This window comes from Triturus cristatus, chromosome 9 (assembly GCF_964204655.1).
Source record: "Triturus cristatus chromosome 9, aTriCri1.1, whole genome shotgun sequence".
Lineage (NCBI taxonomy): Eukaryota > Metazoa > Chordata > Amphibia > Caudata > Salamandridae > Triturus > Triturus cristatus.
The window spans coordinates 228724721-228749337 of NC_140592.1; the positions used below are offsets into that span (position 1 = coordinate 228724721).

The 24617-nt window shown below is 50.3% G+C and overlaps 1 protein-coding gene across 3 annotated transcripts in view; it reads right to left on the bottom strand.

The window, feature by feature from the left end:
- The window catches only part of UBA3 (ubiquitin like modifier activating enzyme 3), a 304096-nt gene that overhangs the window by 148805 nt on the left and 130674 nt on the right, over positions 1–24617 (bottom strand). For all 3 annotated transcript variants that reach the window (XM_085624784.1, XM_085624783.1, XM_085624785.1), the window contains one exon: positions 21291–21344. In XM_085624784.1, the coding sequence (XP_085480910.1) occupies positions 21291–21344 (54 nt within the window). The remainder of the gene's footprint in view (positions 1–21290; positions 21345–24617) is intronic.

Sequence of the window (24617 nt, forward strand, 5' to 3'; positions counted from 1 at the left end):
CGCTTCAGGACCTTCCTCCTGGGTCTGGCTCATGACGTGCCTCTCGCAGGACATTTAGGGTGCGACAAGACCTATCAGAGGCTTGTCACCCACTTTTACTGGCCCCAAATGAGGAAGCACGTCGACACACATTGTAGGACTTGTCAGACTTGCCAGGCAAGAGTGGAGGGAAGTGCAAGGCTCCCCTCCAATCCTTTGGTGAGCACCCCTTTTGAGCGGGTGGGCATCGACATCGTGGGGCCATTGGAACCCAAGACAGCCTTAGGCAACAAGTTTCTTGGTGGACCATGCCACCTGGTACCCAGAAGCAGTCCATCTCCGGACAATCACAACCCCCGTGGTGGGCCGTGCATTGATGTGGATCTTTTCCCATGTGGGGTTCCCCAGAGAGGTGGTCTCTGATCGTGGTAAAAAACTTAAAGTACGTGGCATCTTTGTGGGAGGAGTGCGGTGTAACTTACAAGTTCACCACTCCCGTTCCCTTGAGGATGGTAAGGTTGGTTGAGAGGTTCAACCGAACCCTGAAAGGCATGATCAAGGGTCTTGCAGAACCCATGAGACGGAAGTGGGACATCTTTTTGTCATGCCTGCTGTTTGCCTACAGGCAGGTACCCCACAAGTCTTTAGGGTTCAGTCCCTTTGAACTACTGTACAGTCACTCTGTGAGAGGACCTCTGAGTCTGGTGAAGGAGGGTTGGGAGAGAACTCCTTGTAAGACCCCACAAGATGTGTTCAGCTATGTGCTGGCCTTCAAAATCCAGATTCACCGCTTCAGAAAACTCGCTCAGGCGAACCTGGAAGCTAGCCAGGAAGAAATTCAAATATGGTATAACCAGAATGCCACTCTGGTCGAATTTCAACCGGGGCATAAAGTGCGAGTGATAGCACCAGTGGAGCCCTGTGCACTCCAGGACAAGTGGACTGGTCCTTATGAGGTAGTGGAGCGCAAGAGTGAAGTAACCTATCTGGTTATATTGCAGTCTCCCAGGAACCCTTTAGGGTCCTACATGTGAATAGCCTTACACTTTGAGAGGTCTGATGTGACAATGCTCCTTGCTACAGATGATGGGATGGAGGAGGAGAGTGAATCTCTTCCTGACCTCCGGTCAGCAAAGCACAAAGATGGGTCAGTTGATGGGGTGAACCTCTCACCTAGCCTGACCCCAGAGCAGCAGAGGGACTGTCGCCATGTGTAGGGTCAGTTCGCCTCCCTGACACCAGGAGTCACCAATTGGTGCGTCCATGATGTGGACACTGGGGACAGTCTACCTGTGAAACAGATATTTCACAGAGTAGCTGACAAGGTCAGGGCCAGCATCAAGGAAGAAGTTTCCAAGATGTTGGCGCTACGGGTAATTGAGCCCTCCAGCAGCCCCTGGGCTAGCCCAGTGGTCTTAGTGCCACAAGCTGCTGCACCCGGTGCAACTCCAGAACTTCGGTTTTGTGTGGACTACCGTGGGCTCAATGCGGTCACCAAGACCGACACTCACCCCATCCCCAGAGCTGATGAGCTTGTGGATCGGTTAGGCGCTGCCCATTACCTCAGAACGTTTGATTTAACATCAGGGTACTGGCAGATTGCCTTAACAGAGGGGACCAAAGAGAGGTCAGCGTTTGCAACACCTGAGGGGCACTACCAGTTCCGTGTTATGCACTTTGGATTGAAAAGCGCCCCTGTCACCTGCCAGAGACTGGTCAACCAGGTACTGTCCGGGCTGGAGGAATTCAGCACCGCTTACCTGGATGACACTGCTGTGTTCAGCTCCACTTGGGAGGAACATCTGCAACACCTCAGTGAAGTGTTGAAGGTTCAGCAAAGTGCAGGCTTCACTATCAAGGGAAGCAAGTGCCAGATAGGGCAGGGATTAGTGGTGTATTTGGGACACCAAGTAGGGAGCGGCCAGGTGGCGTCCCTACAGGCCACGATTGATACCATTCTGGTGTGGGAGCCCCTCCAAGACTCAGACAGAGGTGAGAGCCTTCTTAGGTCTCACCGGGTATTACAGACGATTTGTCAAGTGATATGGCACCATTGCTGCCCCTTGACAGCTGAATTCAAGAAGCAGCCCAGGAAGGTGATCTGGACCGATGCCCGTCAAACCGTTTTTGATGCCCTGAAAGCTGCCATGTGCATGGTGCCCGTGCTCAAAGCGCCTGATTTCTCCAAAGTATGTGTGGTGCAGACAGATGCTTCAGAGCATGGTGTGGGAGTAGTACTCTCACAATTGAACGACAAGGGCTTGGACCAACCCGTAGTTTCATTAGTAGGAGGCTACTCCCAGTGAACAGAGGTGAAGTGCAATTGAAATAGAAGCTTTTGCTGTGGTCTGGGCACTGAAGAAGCTAAAACACTACATGTTTGGGACTCAATTCCAGGTTCAGACAGACAACAGGCCTCTCAGACGGTTAATGCAGATGAGGGGCGAGAACCCAAACCTGTTGAGGTGGTCCATCTCCCTGCAGGGAATGGACTTTACAGTGGAAAACCGCCCTGGTACAGAACACGCAAATGCTGATGGTCTGTAAAGATTCTTCCGCCTTAGTGATGAGAACTCCCTAGAGGGTGGGTAGTTCTCCCTACTTTTCAGCTGGAGGGAACACGTGTTAGACCTGGCATCATTGGAGTGGTTTTCCCTAACTTTTTGGCCTCTACCACCTGTGTTTTTGAAGCTATGCTGGATTTTGTTTTTGCTGGTTTAGATGCCTTGGGCACTTTGCCACTGCTGATCAGTGTCAAAGTGCAAGTGCTCCCTGTATAAATTGTTATTGTGATTGGTTATCCATGATTGGCATATTTGTCTTACCAGTAGGTCCCTAGTAAAGTGCACTTACTGTGCCAGGGCTGGTAACTTAGATGCTACTAGTGGGCTTGCAGCACTGATTGTTCCACCCACACAAGTAGCCCTGAAAATAGGTCTCCGGCGCCTGTGCGCAGTTTGTCAACTGCCATTTTGACCTGGGCAGTGTACCCACTTGCCAGGCCTTACCCTTCCCTTTTCTTACACATAGGACACCCCTATGGTAGGCCCAAGGTACCCAACCTGGGCAGGGTGCAGTGTATGTGAAAGGTAGACATGTACTGGTGTGTGTAACATGTTCTGATAGTGAAATACTGCCAATTTCGTTTTTCACTATTGAAAGGCTATCTTGCCCATAGGACAGAATGGGGAATGCTGTGTAACAGTTTTACAAGCATATCTTCCCATAGGAGTAAGAGAAGAAATTAGAGTCTGGTATCCCTGAACTCAGAATATAATAACACATCTTTTAGGAAGGATGGTTTTTAAATTATGTGTTTGAAAATAGCACTTTTAGAAAGTGCCTATTTTCTTGTTCAACCTTTGTGTGCCTCTGTCCGTTTGTGGATTGACTGTGGCATGAGAGTGACAGGGGCTGGGGTGGCTCCAGGAGTCTGGCTGAGTTAGCATGAGGCTGAATACGTCGATCTGCATTTGGAGTGGTGAGAGGAGTAACACCTGGGCCTGAATGGGGGTGTGCCTGCCTTCAACAAGGATTGCTCCACCCCCTGATGGCCCTGGCCCACACTAACAAAGTAAGAAGTTGTGCACTGGCAGAGTGCACCCAGAACTGGTTTGGACTGGGTCCAGGACCCCTTACACCTACAGAACAAAGACCTGTGGGGTATAAATATGAGAGCTGAAACCCCTGTACTTTAGATAATCCTGGAATTCAAGAGGAACCTTTGCCGAGCAGAAGAGCTGGAGAAACTGAAGAAAAGGACTGCCCTTGCTGTGTGTTCTGGGGCTAACTTGCAGTTGCTATTCTGCCATGGAAAGGAGAAGGACTTTGCTGTGTCCCCTGCTTGAAGAAGATCTCCAAGGGCCTTAGGTGAGCTAGCCTAATGTTTTGAAGTCCCAGGAACAAAAGGACTTCACCCCCGGCTCCCCTGAACTCTAATGTGTGAGTTCTCACCTGCCTAGAGTGCTTGATCCAGTTGTGGAGCTTCTGTAGTTTGTTGCTGCTGTTTGGGAGCTGGAAGAAGAAGCGTGAAAAGAACTGCAAAACCTGACGCATCGCTCTTCTTGTGGCACGTTTCACCGGTGCATCTCAAAGGTGCGAGAAGATTACCATCGCATCGCAGTGCCGCTGCGAAGATCATCGCAGCGCCTGTCGCCACTGCAAGAACCGGTGCATCAAGGGGTTGCGGCTGAAGAGGACTGCCACCGCGCCGCTATCGCATCCCGAAGATCCACGCATTTTACCTGTGCGAGACACTTTCGACGCATCACTCGTGTAGCGGAACAGGCACTAAGACTCGACGCATCGCTCCCCCTACAGACTGGACTCGACGGAACCCGTCAGCTGCGTGCAGCGGGGCTGTCGCATCGCCTCCTCAGGGTCTCAGGAGTGTCGCATCTCTTTGTTTTCCGACGCTGCGGCTGTTTGGCTTGGGAACTTTTGTCGCATCGACAGGTACTTTGGTGCAAAGTCATGCATCCATAGATTTCTATGGTAAAAGTTCTTGAAACCTTTTTGAAGAACAAGTTACTTACCTTCGATAACGATAGATCTGTAAGAAACATTAGTAGTAATAGATTCCTTACCTTGGAATTACTGACCACTGGTGCCTGGAAACTAGGGCCCTGAAAGGGATGACCTTAACTCTAGAAATCAGTTCGCAGAACGGGGAGGATGGGTGGGGCGGTAAGGTCTCTATCACTACTAATGTTATACAGATATCGTTACCGAAGGTTAGTAACTTGTTCATCTGAAAGAAACACATAGTGATAGATTCCTTACCTTAGAAAAGATACGCCAGCAATACCAAACCTGGTGGTGCGTCTGCGAACCAAGATCACACCAGGAAGTCCCAGAGAACAGAAAGGCCAAAGAAGCAGTCTCTCCGGACTTGGCTGTCCAGGCAATAATGCTTAGTAAAAGTGTGCAGCGAGGCCCACGTAGGAAGGGGTACACCACGTCCCAATGCTGTAGTGGCTGCCGCTGCCCGGGTGGAATGGGCGCGCAGCTCCACCGGAGGCTCCTTTTTAGCCAAAGAATAACAGGCTTTGATACACAAGACCACCCATCGGGAAATGGTCCGCTTGTGTACAGCCCAATCTTTCTTGGCGCCTACGTAGCCAACAAAGAGCTGGTCATCCACCCGGAACGGTTGTGTGCAGTTCAGGTAAAATGAGAGCGCAAGTTTTGGGTCCAGGCGGTGGAGCCTCGCTTCCTCTCTGGAAGGATGCAGAGGCGGAAAGAAGGTGGGCAAAGTGATGGTTTGCCCGATGTGAAAAGCAGTGACAACTTTTGGCAGAAAGGATGGACGAGTTCAGAGTACAACCTTGTCCGGATGGACAGATAGAAAAGGAGGTTTACAAGAAAGGGCCTGGAGCTCACTCACTCTCATAGCGGAGGTGATGGCAACCAGGAAAGCAGTCTTCAAGGTTAAGAGACATAGAGGACAGTTGTGAAGAGGCTCAAAGGGAGCGCACATCAAATATGCAAGGACCAGGTTCAAGTCCCACTGTGGCATCACAAAAGGAATAGGAGAGAAAAGGTGAGTAATGCCTTTGAGGAATCTATTTACAACAGGGGACTTGGAGAGAGGGCTGATCAGGCAGCCTGAGAAAGGCTGAAATAGCAAAAAGGTAGCCCTTAATAGTGCCCACGAGCAGAGCCCTGTTCGGCCAAAGAGAGAAGAAACAAAAGGGCTTCTGAAAGAGGGGCAGAAAGGGGATCCTTAGCCTTTGCTGCGCACCATGCCACAAATTTGTTCCACCAGCAGGCGTATACCAACTTGGTGGAGGGCCGCCTGGCCGCCAGAACAACATTACAAACTTCAGGAGGTAAGTCAAAAGGAATCAACTGCTGCCAATCAATCTCCATGCAAGGAGGTGGAGACTGGACAGGTTCGGGTGGAGGACCGACTTCTGCTGCTGCGACAGAAGATCCCCCCCGAAGAGGCAGTGGGATCGGGGTATTGATCGTCATACTGAGTAGCTCGGGATACCATACTCTTCGAGCCCAGTCCGGAGCCACAAGAATGATTTGGGCCCAGTCGCCCCTAATCTTCTTCAGCATTCTGGGTAGAAGTGGTATAGGGGAAGGGCGTACAACAGACCGCAACTTCACTCGTGACGAAAAGCGTCGCCTAGCGAGTGCCGCCTTGGAAATTCCAACGTGCAGAACTGCTGACATTGCGCGTTCTCTTCAGTGGTGAATAGATCTAACCAAGGCTCTCCCCACTGTTGAAAGAGACCTAGCGCCACGTCAGTGAAGACACCATTCGTGATCCATCATGCACCTGCGGCTGAGTTTGTCCGCCCTGGCGTTCAGTGAACCTGCCAGGTGTTGAACCTCCAGGGAAATGCCCTGATGTTCCAGCCATGTCCAGAGAAGCAGAGCCTCCTGACATAGGGTCCACAACCCCACCCAGTTTGCTGCAGTACCACATGGTGGTGGTGTTGTCTGTGAACACCTGCACTACTCTCCCCTTGACAGAGGGAAGGAATGCCTTCAGTGCAAGTCGGATCGCCCGGAGCTCCAGAAGGGACGCATCCGTCACCACTGTGTGCTCCGGTTGGGGAAGGGAGAGGGATCTGCCATTGACCCAATGCCGGTTTGTAAGCCACCACTGCAAGTGTCTTGCAGTACCCTCCAAGATCTGGACAGAATCGGACAGATTTCCCTGTAGCTGCGCCCACTGGAACTTCAGGACCCACTGCAGAGCCCGCATATGTCATCTGGCATGATCGACCAGCAGGATGCAGGAGGCCATGAGGCCCAGCAGCCTTAGGGTCAGCCTGACCGAAACCCAGGATAGAGGCCGAAAGATCGGAATCAGAGCCTGAATATCCTGGACTCGCCGTTCATGAGGAAAGACCCAAAAGAGCGTCACATCCGGAACCGCTCCGATGAAGAGGAGCTTCTGAGAGGAAATCAGGTGTGACTACGGCACATTGATGGAGAAACCCAGCAAATGCAGGAGGACGGCCGTAGTCTGGAGGTGGGAGACGACTGCCTGGGGCGATCCCGCCTTCAACAGCCAGTCGTCGTGATAGGGCAAGACTGGAACCCCTGATCTGCGCAGATGAGCTGCGACCACCCCCATCACTTTTGTGAACACCAGAGGGGCGCTGGTAAGGCCAAAGGGGAGCACCGTAAACTGAAAGTGCTTGTGGCCTACCGTAAACCGCAGGTAACGCCGGTGGGCCGGGAATATGGAAATATGCGTCCTGCAGATCCAACGCTGCCATTCAGTCTCCAGGGTCGAGGGCAGACAAGACCTGAGCCAGAGTTTGCATCTTGAACTTCTCCTTCCGGAGGAAGCGATTGACGTTCCGGAGGTCTAAGATAGGATGCAGGCCCTTGTCCTTCTTTGGCACCAGAAAGTAGTGGGAAGAACAACCACAACCTACTTCTGGCGCAGGAACGGCTTGATGGCCCCCTCGGCCAAGAGGGCCACAACTTCCTGTTGGAGAAGTGCCAAGTGATCCGATATACAGTGGTACTGGGGTGGCATGGCTGGAGGGGTAGTCTCGAAGGGGAGGGAGTAGCCCCATCGGACTATTTGTAAAACCTACCTGTCCGTAGTGATGGTGAGCCAGTGGGGGAGGTGATGGAGAATCCTGCCGCCCACTGGAGGCAGTGGTGGCCGGGGTGGAGGTGGACTGATTCGCCCGCTGGCCCCCTAAACCTCCTCTGAAGTTCCCACGTCCGCGGCTGCGCTGAGACTGCTGCTGCTGTGGCTCTGAAGCAAACTTATTGGGGCGCTCCTTCCGTTGCCACGAAAGGAGCGAAAAGCAGAAGGCGGAGGAGGGTGAGTGGCCAACAGGCCCAAGGACTTGGCCGTAGCCCGGGAGTCCTAAAAACGCTCCCACGCGCTATCTGCCTTGTTGCCAAAAACAAAAAGAACTATTGATGGACAGAATGCAGAACGCAGAACTATGTCATACATTCACCCCAGTACAGAGATCTAGGCCTAAATCCATAGTTTTTTTGCTCACCATGCCATTCCAGTTTGGACCCAGCCATATGCAAATCAGTCTTGACCATGTGCCTCATGGGTACAGTCCAGCCCGAACTGCCAGACCAGGTCCACCCTGGACTGGAAACAAGCATCCTAGGACCGGTTTCGGGGTTTCACCCCTCTTCAGCCAGGATAGCTTGATTCCAGTGGCATGGAGAGCACGGGACTCACGTCTGAGCATACCCCGAAACCGGTCCTAGGATGCTTGTTTCCAGTCCAGGGAGGACCTGGCTTGGCAGTTCGGGCTGGACTGTTCCCATGAGGCACAGGGTCAAGACTGATTTACATATGGCTGGGTTCAAACTGGAATGGCATGGTGAGCAAAAAAACGATGGATTTAGGCCCAGATCTCTGTACTGGGGTGAATGTATGACATTGTTCTGCATTCTGTCCTTCAACTGTTGTTTTTGCATTTGTTGCCAAAAAGGCAAATGCCATCAAAGGGCATGTACATCAGGGTGTTCTGGACATACCCAGAGAAGCCAGTAGTCCTCAGCCAATCGTGGCGGGGTAGCGCCACCGTCGTGGAAATCGCTCTGCCCAGCAAGTCGGCGGTGTCAAGGCCACATCGTATCGTGAACTTGGCTGCAACTCTCCCCTCAGCAATAGCTTTCGAGAGCAATGTCCGCGCCTCCTCCGGACACTGAGGCAGCACTTGCGCCACCATATTCCACACAAAGTGGGAGTAACAGCCCAAGAGGCATGCGGTGTTCACAGACCGCAGCTCTGAACTGGCAGACGAAAAGATCTTCTTTCCAAACGGTTCCAGTCTCTTGGATTCCCTATCCGGGGGCGCGGTAGGGAATGCGCTCTGGGATGTTGAGGCTCGGAAAACCAAGCTCTCAGGGGTGGGGTGCTATGAGAGGAAAAGGGAGTTGCCTGGGGCCGGGCAATGGCGTTGGGCCAGGTTTCTGTCCACAGGAGCCGCTGTGTTGGGCCTGGACCAGGTGCCCAAAAGAACGTCAGAAAGTGCGTCATTAAAAGGCAGCAGTGGCTCCGCAGAGGTAGCCACCGGCTGAAGCACTTCTGTCAGGAGATTAGTCCTGACGGCCACGGTAGGGAGTTGGAGGTTGAGGGCCTCCGTCGCCCCACGCAACACCACTGCATAAATTGCACCCTCCTTCGTAGCCACGGTAGAAGGAGTGAGCATGCCAAGGTCAGGGGAGGTGTCGAGACCACTGGCATCCGCCAGTTCCTCAACCCAGTCCGGGTCATACTCACACTGAGCTGTGAGAGGGTCCTCAGACCTCTCCCAGTCCTCCCCTTCCTCCTGAGGCTGATGTACAGGCCGAAAATAAGGTCGGACATAGGGGAAGAATGGCCCCATCGGCGTCGGAATCTGCGTTGAGCGAAGCCGTTCCGGCTCAGTGTCCATGTCGGGGCTGAAACCGGGGCCGGTGTTGTACGGTGCCACAGGAGATGTCGGAGGTGGTGCCGGTGGGGTCGACGTCGATGGAGGTGTAAGGAGGTCAACCGGCATTGACCGGGATCCAGGCCTGGATCCTTGGGGGCCCCTGCGGCCAAAGCAGTCAGCGATACCGGAGCCGCTGACAGTGAAGGGCGAGGACCCCTAGTCGGGCCAGCGGGGCCCGATGGCGCACCGGCAGGGCCCGATGGCCCAAAGAGGCGGGCCATGGCTGCCGAAAATTCCTGCAGCTGGGCCAGAGTCTCCAACGGACCCAGGAAGGACGGGTAGGCCGACAGCGACACCGTAGGCTCCGCCGGAGCCGCCGGGGAGGCACCACCCGCACCCTCAGCCGCGACGGGCGAGGGGAAGTCGTCGAGCGATGACGGTTCTTCGACTTCTTGTGCTTAGTCTTACCTGACCCAGAGTGTGAAGACTTCGATCCAGAAGAACGATGGTGATGGCTCCGCGACTGGTTCCTCGAGCTCCCACGGGACCGGGACCTTGACTGGCACAAAGCAGACTGCCGGACCTCCAGCAGCTTTCGGGACCACTTCCGCAAAGACTTCGGCGCCATAGCCCGGCAGTGAGGGCACGACTTGGGGTCGTGGTCGCGCCCCAGACAGTAGAGACCACGCTGTGCAGGTCCGTCACTGACATCATCCGATGACATTCCTCGCAAGACTTAAAGCCGTGCATCCCTACGACACCAGGAGTCGATCGACTCGAAAGAATTGTGACAAAAAGTCTCAAAAACACAGTCAAAAAATGACTTGGGGTACTACTCTCTCCGGACCTGCGCTTGCTGACGTGGAAAAAGAAAGAACAGACGTCAGCACACGAGGGTGGCATCTAAGTAGCTGCCGCAACGTCATCTCGGCGACCATGACGCCAACGACGAACGCGGAGCCGCACGATGACACCTTCCAACGAGCAGGGGTACTTGCTGACAAAAACTTTCCGGATCCAGTCTGACGCCTGGTGGTAATTCTAAGGCAAGAAATCTATCACTATGTTTTTCTTTCAGATGTCATATTTTTAACTGTGTATGTTGAATTTTTGCCGTTTTGGTCTTGTGTAATTTAGATAAAGACACTTTATTTTTCTAAACTGGTGTGGTGTCCATTTGTGGTGTTTTCACTGTGTTACTATGAGTGTTGGTACAAATACACATTGCCTCTGGGATAAGCCTGACTGCTCGTGCCAAGCTACCAAGGGGGTAAGCAGGGGTTATCTAAAGTGTGTATCCCCCTTACCCTGACTAGAAGCAAGGGTCCCTATTTGGTCAAAGGTAACTACCTCTGCCAACGAGAGACCCCCAGTTCTAACATCCAATCTACCATTTAAGCAATAGGATGGCTTGAATTGATTAAATCTCTCCATTCTTTAACAAAAGTGGATATCTCCTAAGTTAAAAATCTTTATATGACTTACTGTGAGATATCTAGGGTGGAGGAGGAGATGGGGAAAAGCCTACTGCGGGACTATGCCTTTGTCCAAACGTCACTAAACCTTCAACCAAACCCGACTTGGGTAAAGAGCCCCTTGGATAAATCCCTTCTAGAGAAATATCAGCTGGGAACTAGAAGACTTCAGCTTTGCTTCCCCTGGGCCAACATGACAAAGAATCTGTCTAATTCTGCCCCACATTGAGACCTCTAGAACATTTCATTTTCTTTTGTAAATATTATAAATTTCAAATCAAGACGTTTTTAAAACCAGTTCTTAAATGATACGGTTTCTGCCAGTGAAAGCCAGCTTTGTATTTCTTGCACATGCTTTTGAATCATTTGGTTTGTTTCTATGTGAGAAAGTTTCTGAAATCAGTACTATGCAAACGGAATTCATTACATGTCTGTATTTATGTATATTGTTAAACTGGTCTTTGTATGTGATGCTTTTATGATCGTTTTTAAATAATTGAATAAAGGTCTTTGACTGATTGAACAAGTTACTTACCTCATCATTTTGACAGATACTCTGTCCAATCACAGATCTCTTCAACTTTTACACCTCACCATTCTATGGAATGAACTTTCTCCATAATAATAAAGTCACAATTTATAAATCTGCACACTGTTAAATATGATGAGTCGATGGTTCAGCGTATGACTGCATGGACAGGGTTCAGAAAGAAAGACATCAGCACGCAGGAGCTGCAATTATATGCGGCTCCAGCACCACTTTGGGGTGGGACAGAGTCGACACAGAGCCGTACAACGCCACCTAGCAGAGCATGAGTGAATTGCTGAAAAATTCTCTGGATCCAGTCTAGAGCATAAAGGTATTCACAAAGTGAGGAATCAGTGGCTAGATTGAGTATCCATCAGAAAGAGCATTTCTGAAAGTAAATAACTTGTTTGTTTGAGAGATCTGTCTGAAAATATGACTCTCTACTACTACCAATCTTTACCACAATGGATTAGCTGCATTTTGGTGAGTGTGAATTCTCAAATTTGCTGCTGAAGCTACATGTGCTTTTGCTGCTGTGAGGAACCGCGATGCCATTGACAGCCAACAGTAACCCAACACTTTGGAGACTGAAAGGAGCAAATACCTTGACGTCTTTTCCCTGTGCCATGTTTCTGTGCCTACTAACCCAAAAAGATAATGATTATTACGTCCGCATTTTCACAACCATCTTGCGAAGCTCTCCTGGAAGGTATGTAGGCAGAGTAATATGTTATCCTCTAACTGACTTTTTGTGTGCAGGTTAAAAATGTAAGGTTTTGTATGTTAAAAGATGCCGGTCCCAAGATGCTTGTTTACGGTGCAGGGAAGATATGGCTTGGCAGTTTGGGGTGGACTGGTCCCATAAATAACAGGGTCAGGACTGATTTGCATATGGCTGGGTCTGAACTGGGGTGGGGAAGTGAGCTAAAAAACGATGATGGATTCAAACTAGATTTATTAGTGACTGGGGGAGAGTGTCTGAAAAGTTTCATCCATCATCTCCTTGTGTTTGCCTTGGCTTCATATGGTTCCATATGCTGTATTCATGTTATTGCATATACATACTCTGTACTGTTAACTGTAGGGATGGGTATTGATTCCTCCATATAGATCACATCAAAAATAAATTCTGACAAGAATGAATTTTAAAATTAATTTTTGTGATTACATCTACCTTTATGCCTGTACAGAGCTCAAATCCCTGGCAAACCTACACACATCAGGTAACCCCACAATGGAGAGACTCCGTGGTCTCAGCATTTGGAGCACTTACAATGGACTTGATTACCTGTGAGCGACCAAGAAAAAAAACTGAAGCTTTTATAAATGGAAGAAAACTGCTAATGGTAAAACTAAAATGTTGTACTCACTTGTGAAAAGCAAACTGGGACAACAAAGGCATGCTTTGCACCAACACAGTCCTCAAATTGAGACCTATTTGAAAATGTATAGCTTTTGTACTTTACCTATTCTCCTAAAGTTAATGCAGTTCCTGCAATAAACTGTGTTCTGTAGATCTGCTTTAATTTTTTACCATTATTACGCATTTGTCTAGGCAGATAAAAAAGACACACAAACACACATTTTGAGCTGCCAAGTTCTGGGTCTTAAAAATATTTCTTCATTAGTGCTCATGGCTTGTTTGCCTGTTCAAGAAACACAGTAAAGTGTTGAGAAATTTTTATATAAAAACTCCTCATTTTTCATTTCATATGCCGCGGGATGTTGCTTCCTGGTCTGTCAAACGTTGCGAAAAAAGCAGAATTTGCAGCACAAAAAGCTAATTTCCAGTATCTTTGTGTAACACATAAAATGTGCCTAGACCAGGTGTGCACTGTTTACGCTCTAGCACAGTTTATTTATATGATATTGTTATAAAGTTCTGTTTAACTGGAATGTTGTCACCATGATGTACAATAAAAACAAATACAGAGTCATAACGTAAGGAGTAGTTTCTTTTCTGTAACTCCAGTTCTGTAGTAGGGGTATCTCTGTGATAGTCCTAATCTAGTGAATAGTCCCGCCCATGTGCGTGGACCCCGGAGCAATAAAAAATAATCTCTTAAGGTGTCAAATCATGCAGACCTGCATCCACCTTTAAGAGAGAATTTAATTTAAAGACAGATAATGCAGCCTATACCCACAGGCTACCCTGTCCAGTACTTCAACTAGAATTCCACCAACATCCACAAACACTGCCTGCCCAGCTTTTCTCCACACAGGAAAAAAACCCTGCCTCTACCAGCAAAAGCCTCTGGAATGATAGAGAGGAAGGAATGGACAGACAAGCCCCATAGGCTGCCATTATGTGGCTGAGAACAGGATACTGTGCCTTTAAGAGAACTTTCCAGATTTCCTGAACTTTCCCAGTATCCCAGAATGCACAGCAGGTCCCTTCTACTTTCAGTTCTTTTTGAAGGCGTAGCACGCCAGACCTGTAGCATTCCTCACATGAAGAATTATCTCTCCACCGGGGAGGAGGGCGGGCGCTTATGACTATCACAGAGATACCCCTACTACAGAACTGGAGTTACAGAAAAGAAACTACTCCTTCTGTAGTAGGGGATCTCTGTGTATAGTCATAATCTAGTGAATAGAATGGCAAGCCCATCCCCATACAACAACGGCGGTGGAGAACACACAAGACAATACCACTACTGTGCGAACAAATTTCGCAGTGAAGCCTGCCCGACCTGAGCATCTGCCCTGGCATCCGTGTCCAGACAGTAATGCGCAGCAAAGGTATGGACCGACTTCCAAGTGGCCGCCTTGCAGATTTCTGTAATCGGAACATTACGCAGCAAAGCCGTCGTGGAAGCTTTGCCCCTGGTGGAATGAGACTTAGGTTTACCCCCTAAGGTCTTATTAGCCTTTTGATAACACAATTGTATGCAGGACACAATCCACCGAGAAATGGACTGCTTAGAGGTCGCGAGACCGGTCCTGACTGATCCATAATTAACAAACAATTGGTCTGACCTACGAATATCCTTGGTCTTATCCAAATAAAATTTCAACACCCTCCGAACATCCAGGGAATGGAGAGACCTTTCCGCTGGCGAAGGGGGATTCTGAAAGAACGTAGGTAAAGTTATGGTCTGGTTGACATGAAAATCAGAGATAACCTTAGGAAGAAATTTAGGGTGAGTACGCATCACAACCTTAGCAGCATGAAATACAGTATAAGGTTCTCGGCAACACAACGCCTGAAGTTCACTCACCCTGCGGGCCGATGTAATGGCCACTAGGAACGCCGCCTTCCAGGATAGGTGCTGCAATGAAGCCTTGTGAATGGGTTCAAAAGGCTCCTTCATCAGTCTGGACAGCACCACATTCAAGTCCCAGGAAGGCGAGGGAAGTCTGACAGGAGGAAACACTTTCTTCAAGCCTTCCAAAAAATCCTTGACCACAGGGATCTGAAAGAAGGAAGTCTGTGAAGGGCATTTCCTGTAAGCAGTCAAAGCAGCCAGATGAACCTTAATGGAATGGAAATTAAGGCCAGACTGCGCCAAATGCAAAAGGTACGGAAGGATGACATCTTCCTTACATGTCGTAGGATCAAAGTTCTTGGACTTACACCAGATACAGAACCTCTTCCACTTATAGGCATAAGACGTCCTAGTGGAAGGCCGTTTAGACTCCTTCAGTATGTCCATACAATCTTCTGGCAGATTCAGATGGCCATATTGCACTATTTCAGGAGCCATGCCGCCAAACTCAAAGACGAGAGGTTGGGGTGCACCATCCGCCCCCCGAACTTCGTGAGAAGGTCCGGCCTGCACGGCAACCGTATGTGAGGAAGGAGAGACCGGTGAAGTAGGTCCGTGAACCACCACTGTCTGGGCCATTCCGGGGCGATCAGGATCATCCGCGCCCTGGACTGGGACAGCTTGATGAGCACTGCCGGAATCAGGGAAATGGGTGGAAAAGCGTACAGAAAGCTGTTCGACCAATCTATCCATAACGCATTCCCCAGCGTCGCCCGCTGGTAGTACCTGGATGCGAAGTCTCGGCATTTGCTGTTTTCGGCGGTGGCAAACAGATCTACATCTGGAGTCCCCCACCTTGCGAAGACTTCTCCTAGTACTTCGTCGTTTATGACCCATTCGTGGTTTTCCTGAATCAGCCTGCTCAGTGCGTCCGCCTGAGCATTCTGTACCCCTGGCAGATGCGTGGCCGTAATCGTCAGTCCTCGGGCCAGAAGCTAGTGCCAGATCACCTGCGCCTCCTGCGACAGAGTGCGCGATCTCGACACCCCCTGCTTGTTGAGGTAATACATAGTGGTTGTATTGTCCGTCTGTATCAGCAGCGAGTTGGTCTGGAAGGACGGAAGGAAGGCCTTCAGTGCCAGGAAGACAGCTCTGAGTTCCAGGAAATTGATGTGGTACGTCGACTCCAACGGGGACCACGTTCCTTGAATCTGCAAGTCCCCGGAATGCGCTCCCCAGCGTTGGAGAGACGCATCCGTCACGACACTCTTCGTGGGAATGTCCTTGTGGAAGGGAACCCCCCCGAGGAGGTTTTCCGCCGAACACCACCACTTCAGAGACTGAAGAGCATGTAGAGACAGCCGTATCTTGTCGTCCCAAGAACCTGTCCTCTGATCCCACTGATCCTCCAAGCACTCCTGCAGTGGTCTCATGTGTAGCCGTGCGTGAGGCGTGAGGAAGATACAGGAGGCCATCAATCCCAGCAGCGAAGACACCTTCCTCACTGTCGTCGATGGAGCAGTCCTGAGGTCCTGAGCCTTCCGAAGGAGTGATAACCGTCTCTCCTCCGAAGGAGACACGCTTGCTGACCGCGTATCGATGGAGGCTCCCAGGTACTGTATGCACTGGACCGGAGTCGGAACCGATTTGGACATGTTGACGTGCAACCCCAGCTTGTGCAAGAGAGCGCACGTCCACCGGAAGTGTTCTTGCGCTTCCGAGGAGGATGATGCCTTGATCAGCCAATCGTCCAGATACGGGTAGACAAACACCTTGTTCCTCCGCAGGTGTGCCGCCACCACCGCCATACAGTTCGAGAAGGTCCTGGGCGCAGACTTTAGCCCGAATGGCAGTACTGTGTATTGATAGTGATTGGCGCCGACTTGGAATCGCAGGAACTTCCTGTGCTTCCGTGCAATGGGCACATGGAAGTACGCATCCTGTAGATCTATGGCACAGAGCCAGTCTCCCCGTTGCAGCTGAGGGTAAATCTGGTGCAACGATAGCATGCGAAACTTCTCTCTGCGAATCCATTTGTTTGCCTGTCGCAAATCCAGAATGGGCCTGAACTCGTTATTGTCCTTCTTGCGACCGAGGAAGAACCGAGAGTACAGACCTCTTCCCCTTTGAGACATAGGTACCTCTTCTACCGCCTTTTTTCTCAACAAGATGTCTGCCTCCGCCTGGAGCTCTCGCAGCTGAAACTGAGAGCTTACCGGCGGAATCGCTGGAGGCGGGCTGATAAACCGAAGACTGTATCCATTGCAAACAATATTCAGCACCCACTTGTCCTGAGTAATTTTTCTCCACTCTGCCGGAAAAATTTGAATGCTTCCCCCCACTGGAGTGGGTAACGGTTGAGAGGGAAGTAGTCGCTCAGGGCCGAGACCCGGCCGGGCCCTTGGTAGTGGTAGCAGCCGGCTGGCCTCCTCTACCCCTCTGGCGTTTTTGGAAGGGCTTCCGGAACTGCTGCTGTCCCGAACCCTGCCCACGCCCTCTGCCCGTAGACCCGAACCGCCTCTGGAACGGACGCTTCTTCTTTTCGGCCTTCTCCAACCCGACAGCCGTCAGGGTCTCCGCCTCCGCCTTCATGCGGGCCATCTCATCATCCGCATGTTTTCCAAACAGGGTTTCCCCCAAGAAGGGCAGATTGGCTACTCTGTGCTGAGCCTCTGGCTTGAGCGACGTCAGACGCAGCCAAGAGTGACGCCTCTGATGGACACCATGACAGTAGGAGTGCGCCGCCAACAAGGAGACATCCGCTGCCGCACTGATGACCTGGTTTCGAAACCAGCATGCCCTCTCGCACCGTTTCCAGGAAGTCCTCCTTCCGGTCCCGGGGCAGCAGGTCCGCATACTGTTGGAGGGACTCCCACAGGGCCCGGTCGTAACGCCCCAACAGCGCACCCGCACTTGCCGCCTTCATGGTGGTAGACGCGGTCCCACACACCTTCCTGCCCGCCGAGTCCAGCCAGCGGCTTTCCTTGTCGGGCGGGACCGTCGATGAAGGTGCAGTCGCATGCTGCTTCCTCGCCGCCGTCACGATGACAGAGTCCGGCTTCGGGTCCATCCGTAAAAAAGCAGGGTCCGAGTCCGGGGCCCGATACTTTTTCATGAGCCGTGAGGGAGCGGATTTCGTCGCCGCGGGGGTGAGGAACAACTCCAACGCAGGTTCCACCAGTCCCGGCACTAGAGGCAGCAGAGGGCGAGACAGGTGTTTTTTGTGTAGAGTCCCGAATATCACGGACGTCGTGGGCGTCGGTACCGTCACCGAGATGCCCAACTTGGCTGCCTCCCGCAGCAGCACCTCCTGGAAGGAGACCAGATCATCCACCGGAGACACCCTAGTCCCCGGTGAGTCCGACCGCGTCGGCGAGAAGTCCCTGGCCGAGGACCGTGTGCGTGACCTGGACCTGTGCCTCCTATGGCGCCGTCCCGATGTCGACGACGACCTCCTATGGCTCCGCGACCTTCTCCTCCTGACGGAGCGGGAGCGCGACCTCCTCGGCTTCGGCCTGTCCGACGGTCTAGCCGGGCCCGGCGACCGTGGGTGACGCGGCCTCGGTGTCCCCTGCGGCGGAGTCGGATACCTGGGCAGGGAGACCGACCTCGGTGGAACTGCAGGCGGCCCCAACGGAGTGCAAGGTGGTATAGGACGCGGAGGTGGAGGTGGTGACGCCGGCCGTGGTGGCATTGGCGGTGGCGTTGGCGGTGGAGGAGTCGGCGGCCGTGGTGGAGGCGGCGGAGGTGGTGATGGCGTAGGGTTCCGAGTGGGTGTATACACCACGGAGTACCCCGATCCCGGCAACTCCGTTCCTCTCTTACTCCTGGCGTCAGGGCTCCCGCTGCGCCGTCTCGACGTCGACCGCCTCGACGTTGAGCGTCTTCTCGACGTTGGCCGCCTCCTCGACGGCGACCGCCGCCTCGACGTCGACCTCCATGACGTCGACCTCCGTGCCGTCGACCTTCTCGACGTCTACCTTCTCGACGGCGAGCGTCTTCGACGGCGAGCGTCTTCTCGACGGCGAGCGTCTTCGACGGCGAGCGTCTTCTCGACGTCGATCTCCATGACGTCGATCGCGTCGACGGCGACCGTCCCCTCTTCGCCAACGGCGAGCGGCGCTCCCCCTTCATCGGCGAGCGCCGACGCCGGGCCCGATCTTGCCGTCGATGGCGTCGTCGCAGAAGATGCCGATGTCGTAGACGGCGGCCTGTTCAGCTCCTTCGACGTCAACGCCGCTTCTCCCCAGAGCCCTGGGAAGATGGCTAACAGACCGTAGTCGACGCCCTTGACGGGGAGTGGGGACGCTCCCATGGAGAGGCCTCAGCATGGGCAGAATCAGCCCCTCCAGACCCACCTCGTGCCTTCAGCCTTCTGTCCTCCAGGACCTGGAGCCTGATCTTCTTCCTCTCTCTCAGGGTCCTGGCTGAAAAAGAGCGGCAGATCTCACACTCCTCAGGCATGTGGGACTGGGGAAGGCAGACGATGCACACCCTGTGTGTGTGTCTGACTTAGCCTTTTTTCTTCCACAATCAGGACACTTGTCGAACAAGCCAGTCATTTTGATAACACCAGAAGGAAAAAGGACTTTCTAACACTTGAAAAGCAACAAATAACCCTTGAAAAGGGAGAGCACAATGCTCCAGGGTCCTGCTAGCAGGAGCCGGAAAAAAGAACTGAAAGTAGAAGGGACCTGCTGTGCATTCTGGGATACTGGGAAAGTTCTGGAAATCTGGAAAGTTTTCTTAAAGGCACAGTATCCTGTTCTCAGCCACATAATGGCAGCCTATGGGGCTTGTCTGTCCATTCCTTCCTCTCTATCATTCCAGAGGCTTTTGCTGGTAGAGGCAGGGTTTTTTCCTGTGTGGAGAAAAGCTGGACAGGCAGTGCTGTTTGTGGATGTTGGTGGAATTCTAGTTGAAGTACTGGACAGGGTAGCCTGTGGGTATAGGCTGCATTATCTGTCTTTAAATTTAATTCTCTCTTAAAGTTGGATGCAGGTCTGCATGATTTGACACCTTAAGAGATTATTTTTTATTGCTCCGGGGCCCACGCACATGGGCGGGACTATTCACTAGATTATGACTATACACAGAGATCCCCTACTACAGAACCCTTTCCACAAAACCCAGTAAACCATATGTCAACCAAAATATATAAACTTACATCATTAACTGTTCAGAATCAGCATACGCAAAGCACAAAGAACAAAAAGCTACGATTTGTGAATAAGGAGGAGAAATTAGCAAAACAGTGAGGGAGAAGCATTCTAAGAGAGAAAAGCTTGCAAAGTTTACCCTTCTAGTTAAGACATTCACAGGATGAATGAAGAAAGTGCATAATTGAGGCTTCAAAGCAATGAGGAGTTAATATCGAGATAAGAAGTACTAAAATAGAAGAAAGCAATTTGATAGGGAAGGAAGTTGTAAACGTTTTGGGTGGAAAGAAGTAGGGTGCTAAAAGTTTCTGAACAGTCTACAGGGATAGAGTGCAAACTAAAAGGAAGGAGCTTCATTTGATCTTAGTCAAACTAGAGGGCAACAAAGTGGAAAAAAGAGGGGGATCTGATGGCGAATTACAAAGATCATTCCAAATACATATTAAAAAGATGTGTCTTTTTAGTCCTTTACATCTCAGTTTAGCAGGGAGGGCCATCCTGCTGGCAGCAGGAGGCATACAGGTAGCCCTGGCTGCTTCTTGGTTAGGTTAGTGAGGAGACCGAACCTCTGTATCAGGGAACATCTTGGCCTATAACCTGTGACCAGTCACCAGTTAGTGCCAGGCGACTAGGAAAAAGCTATTCCACAGCTGGTTCTTCTCATTAAGCCAGAACTGCAGCTCGCATCAGGAAAAAGATGGGCAGTGGAAGATTTGGAGAGTGTGTGCAGATTTCAATGCGCCAATGTTGACATGCATGGGTCTAGGGGAGGGTTGTCAATTATTGCAGAAACCTCATGCGGCTCACCATCTTATTGGGTAAGAGACGGAGGCAGGTGTTGGGTGCCATGGGGGTGATTGACACAAGTGCTGCAGGGGAGGAGGAGGGCAGCAGAGAAGCAATCATAAGATGGCCAGTGTTCATGGAGTGGGGGGGGGGGGGGGTGGAGGGAGGCGCCAGAGGCTGTGTGCAATCTATGGAGGCGTACAGGAGGCCAGGTCTAACAGGGGAGAGGTCACAGGAGATTGCGTGCCATACAGCTTTGCACTGTAGGATCCTCACGGATAATCATAAACTTCAAATATTCTGGTCTACGTGCAGGGACCCCGGAACACTTATTTTTCAACGAATCTTAGAAAAAAAATAATTGGAAATAGCCATTTCATCTAAAGTCATTCATATGTCACCTCCAAAGAGTTAAGAGGAAGGCCTTTACTGAGCTTTTCTCAACTGGAATAGCCAGTTAAGGAACAGCTCATAAGGCTACACTGCAGCACCTAGCCGAAAAATGTTAGGCTTAAAAATATGTACATCCCAGCATTTCTGTAGAGAAAAATTATGAATCAAAATGCCTCCTAGGTTTCCATTCATTCAAAAAGAGGGCACTGTATTTATTCTACTGATGTAAGTTACCAGTTCCACTGTTCTACTGTAACATACTCTAACTAGCACAATTCACTTGGGGCAAAAAAAGGAATCTAAAAACCATTGTTCACTTTTGTATAAAACAAGGGATAGTTTTCAAATTAAACACAAAGTTAAATTCTTTAATCAAATAGGAAGGTTCTTACCTGCTATTACGGCATTTGTTGATGCTACAGCTGGGATAATTCGTTTTACCACTCCTGCAAATAAATTAAAGAATAATAAAAACACAAATTGCAAAATAGAAATTCAAATGGTTGTTAAAAAAAAAAAAGAAGAGGCTGGTAACAAAAGCATAAAATTACTTGATTTTTCCATCCATCACTTGATAGACCTGTGTTACTTATCACTTGAGGCAAATCTATTGTAGACTACAAATCAGTACATAAAAATCAAAATATTCACTTGAGAATATAGACCTATATATAAATTTATCCCAAAAAACGTTAGGGAAGTAACTAAAGGATGTGCGGTAGAGCTCAATTTACTAGAAGCACTGAGAAGGACACATAAGCAGCGTGAAGGGGATTCCAAAAATCAAATATACAAATTAAACAAATCTTAAGTACTTTTTTTTTTTTTTTTTTTTTAGAGATTATGGATTAATACAACACCTTATGTATTTGCCCTGCTAGCTTATGCCATAGCAGATTTTCAGGCTGTTTTCATCATTTAAACATGCAAAATGATACTGCACCTGATAAAGTACCAGAATTTTTTTAATGAGAAATATATTTTCAGGGGGCATCTTTAAGATGCCCTCTGGGTGTATGTATTAAAAATCCAACACTGGAATCAGTGTGGGTTTAATTTGAGATGCTTGATTCCAAAGATTCTAATCTTCAGTGAAGCCATCATGTAGCTGGGGAACTCGTTTTCACGAGTGTCCAGCATACATCTTAAAATGGCTTCCCTAATCATTTGCACTGGTAGTAATGGAACTGACAAGCACGGGTGGCATATCTGCTCATGAAGGTATTGTAAGAAAGAGGCTCTATATATACACTACACCAAAATGAGGTATAGTGTGTATAGAGTCCAAGTGTCCCCAGAGGTAGCCAGAGGTTAAAGTTAGATAGAACCTTACTCTCTAATTGTGGTAGCTTGGTCGAGCAGTAAGGCAGTATCAGAGGACAGTGTTAAGCATTGAATGTACACACTCAGTCAGCAAATTAATTCACACACTCAATAACTGAACTCTAGGCCAATTGTTTTTGTATAAAAGTATACTGTTTATTTTTAGAACCAAGCATGCCTGGTACAGGTAAGCATTGAATACTTTTCAGTAATAAGTTACTGGATATAGAATAGTTGAAAAATGCAATAGGAATTGTACTTTGATTTACAGGGGAGCAGTAGTAGCCAACACTTAGCAAATACAGTACATTGAAATGAATAGGCTTTTTCAGTAAATTGCAGATAAGTTAATTTTTACGTTACTTTTCTAACTTAGTGCTGGATACCTAGATTCAGCACTGGGACATCTCCTGGAAACAGGTAAGTAATTACATTTTGGTTATTCGCATGATTTTTAACCCCTTCGCCACGGCGCAAATTCCGCCGCGGCGCTGGGGAGGTGCGAGGTGAGCGCGGCGCCGCAATGCTGGTGACGGAACCACTCCGTCATGAGTCACGGACGAGCTGTGCTCATGACGGAGTGGTTCCGTCACAACTCCGCCCACTCGTTAATTCGCCCGCACAGGCGGGGAATCAGCAATGAGTGGTTCCGTCATGAGCACGCAAGGGGTTAAAGAATATTTTCAGATTTCACAACTCCACACTAAAACTTTTTGGAGCAGGACATTGAAATGAATGGGCTGTTACAGTAAATTGCAGGCAAGTTACTTTTCACGTTACTTTTCCAAATCAGTGCTGGATACCTAGATGCAGCACTGGGACATTTCCTGCAAACAGGTGAGAAAACACGTTTTGGTTATTTGTGCGATTTTTAAGGAATATTTTTAGGTTTCAAAACTCCACACTTCGAAACTTTTTGGAGAAAAAGTGTCAATGTTATCCTATGGGAGGAAGACGGGTAAACGGATCATAGGTAAGTAAACGGCTGTGGGAGTTAAGGTTCTGGGGTTAGACTCGGTGGTCTCCCAGGGTCAGTGATGCACTGTTATTGCACCCTCAGCTGCACTAGGGCGGCCAGGTGAAGAGTGTTGAGGCCCAATGTTATCCAATGGGGGATAGGGGAACTCCGGTTGGTAGCTGCTGGCAAGCAGGCAGGCCACTGGGTTGTGGGAGTCAAAGCTCCTAGGGTTTAGCTACGGGCAAGTTGAGGACCAAAGTAGCACCAAAGGTGCACCCTCAGCGGCACTAGGATGGCCGGGTGCCCTGTTTTCAAATGGAGAACCTCTGGCACAAAGAAACACTGCAGGCTCGGGGACGAGGATCTTCTGGGCGCGACCACCACTTCGAGGGGTAAGGTAGGATGTTTAGGGTTGGTTAGGCACCGTTGGTTTGGGCACACAAGGCCGTGGGGCATCTGGTGCAGGGGTGCCTTGGGACGTTGGATTTACAGGCCTGTAGGGCTGGGGCCAAGTCAGTGGGCGTCGGCCTCTGGTTAGCTCTGCACGTTTTTTTGTCCTTTTCTTCTTGTAGGTAGGCTGGATCTGAGGAAGGAAGGTTCAGGGTGCCCCTAAATACTAAATTTAGGGGCGTTACAGGTAGGTAAAGGGCAGGGACCAATGGGTCCATCCCCTATTCTGCCACTCTCCAGTGGGAGGGGGGCTGGAGCCTGTCCCTGGTTGGCTGGGTTCCCCCATCCTGAAGATGGCGGGGACTCGAGAATGTGCTTCACCTCGCCTGAGGGGTGGAGTTGGCAGGTGGGCACACACCTCTTCCTCACTTGTTTTTCCCGCCGGTTCTCCCACCCAAAGTGGGGGGTAGAACCAGTGGTGACCAGTTGCTGAAAGCAGAAAATGGTCTGGAGAGGCTCACAAAGGCAGCATGCCTTTGAAGCTTCTTTGTGAACCCTGCCCATCCTGTGGGAGGAGGCTTTGCACCTCGTCCCAGGATGTGCATTGTTTCAGGCCCCCCAAGAGCAGCAGCTCTCGACCCACTGGTCCAGAAACATGTCTGGTGGTGGCAGCCTAGGCAGCCACTCAGTCAGGTCACTAGAAGTTGGTCGAGTTTCAGGAGGCATCTCTAAGATGCCCTCTGTTGTGCATTTTACATTAAATCCCACACTGGCATCAGTGTAGGTTTAATGTGCTGAGAAGTTTGATACCAAACTTCTCAGTCTTCAGTGTAGCCATTATGGTGTTGTGGAGTTCGTAACAACAATTTCCCAGCACCATATACACTTAATGGCAGCAGAATGGACTTGGGCACTGTAGGGGTACAGGGCTCATGCACCTGTACCCTCACCACTGGCATAGGGCACCCAGCTAGAGGGGTGACTGATGTATGCCAGGCAGTGGTTTGTGGGCATGGCACACAGGGTTGTGTGCCATGTCGACTCTTCA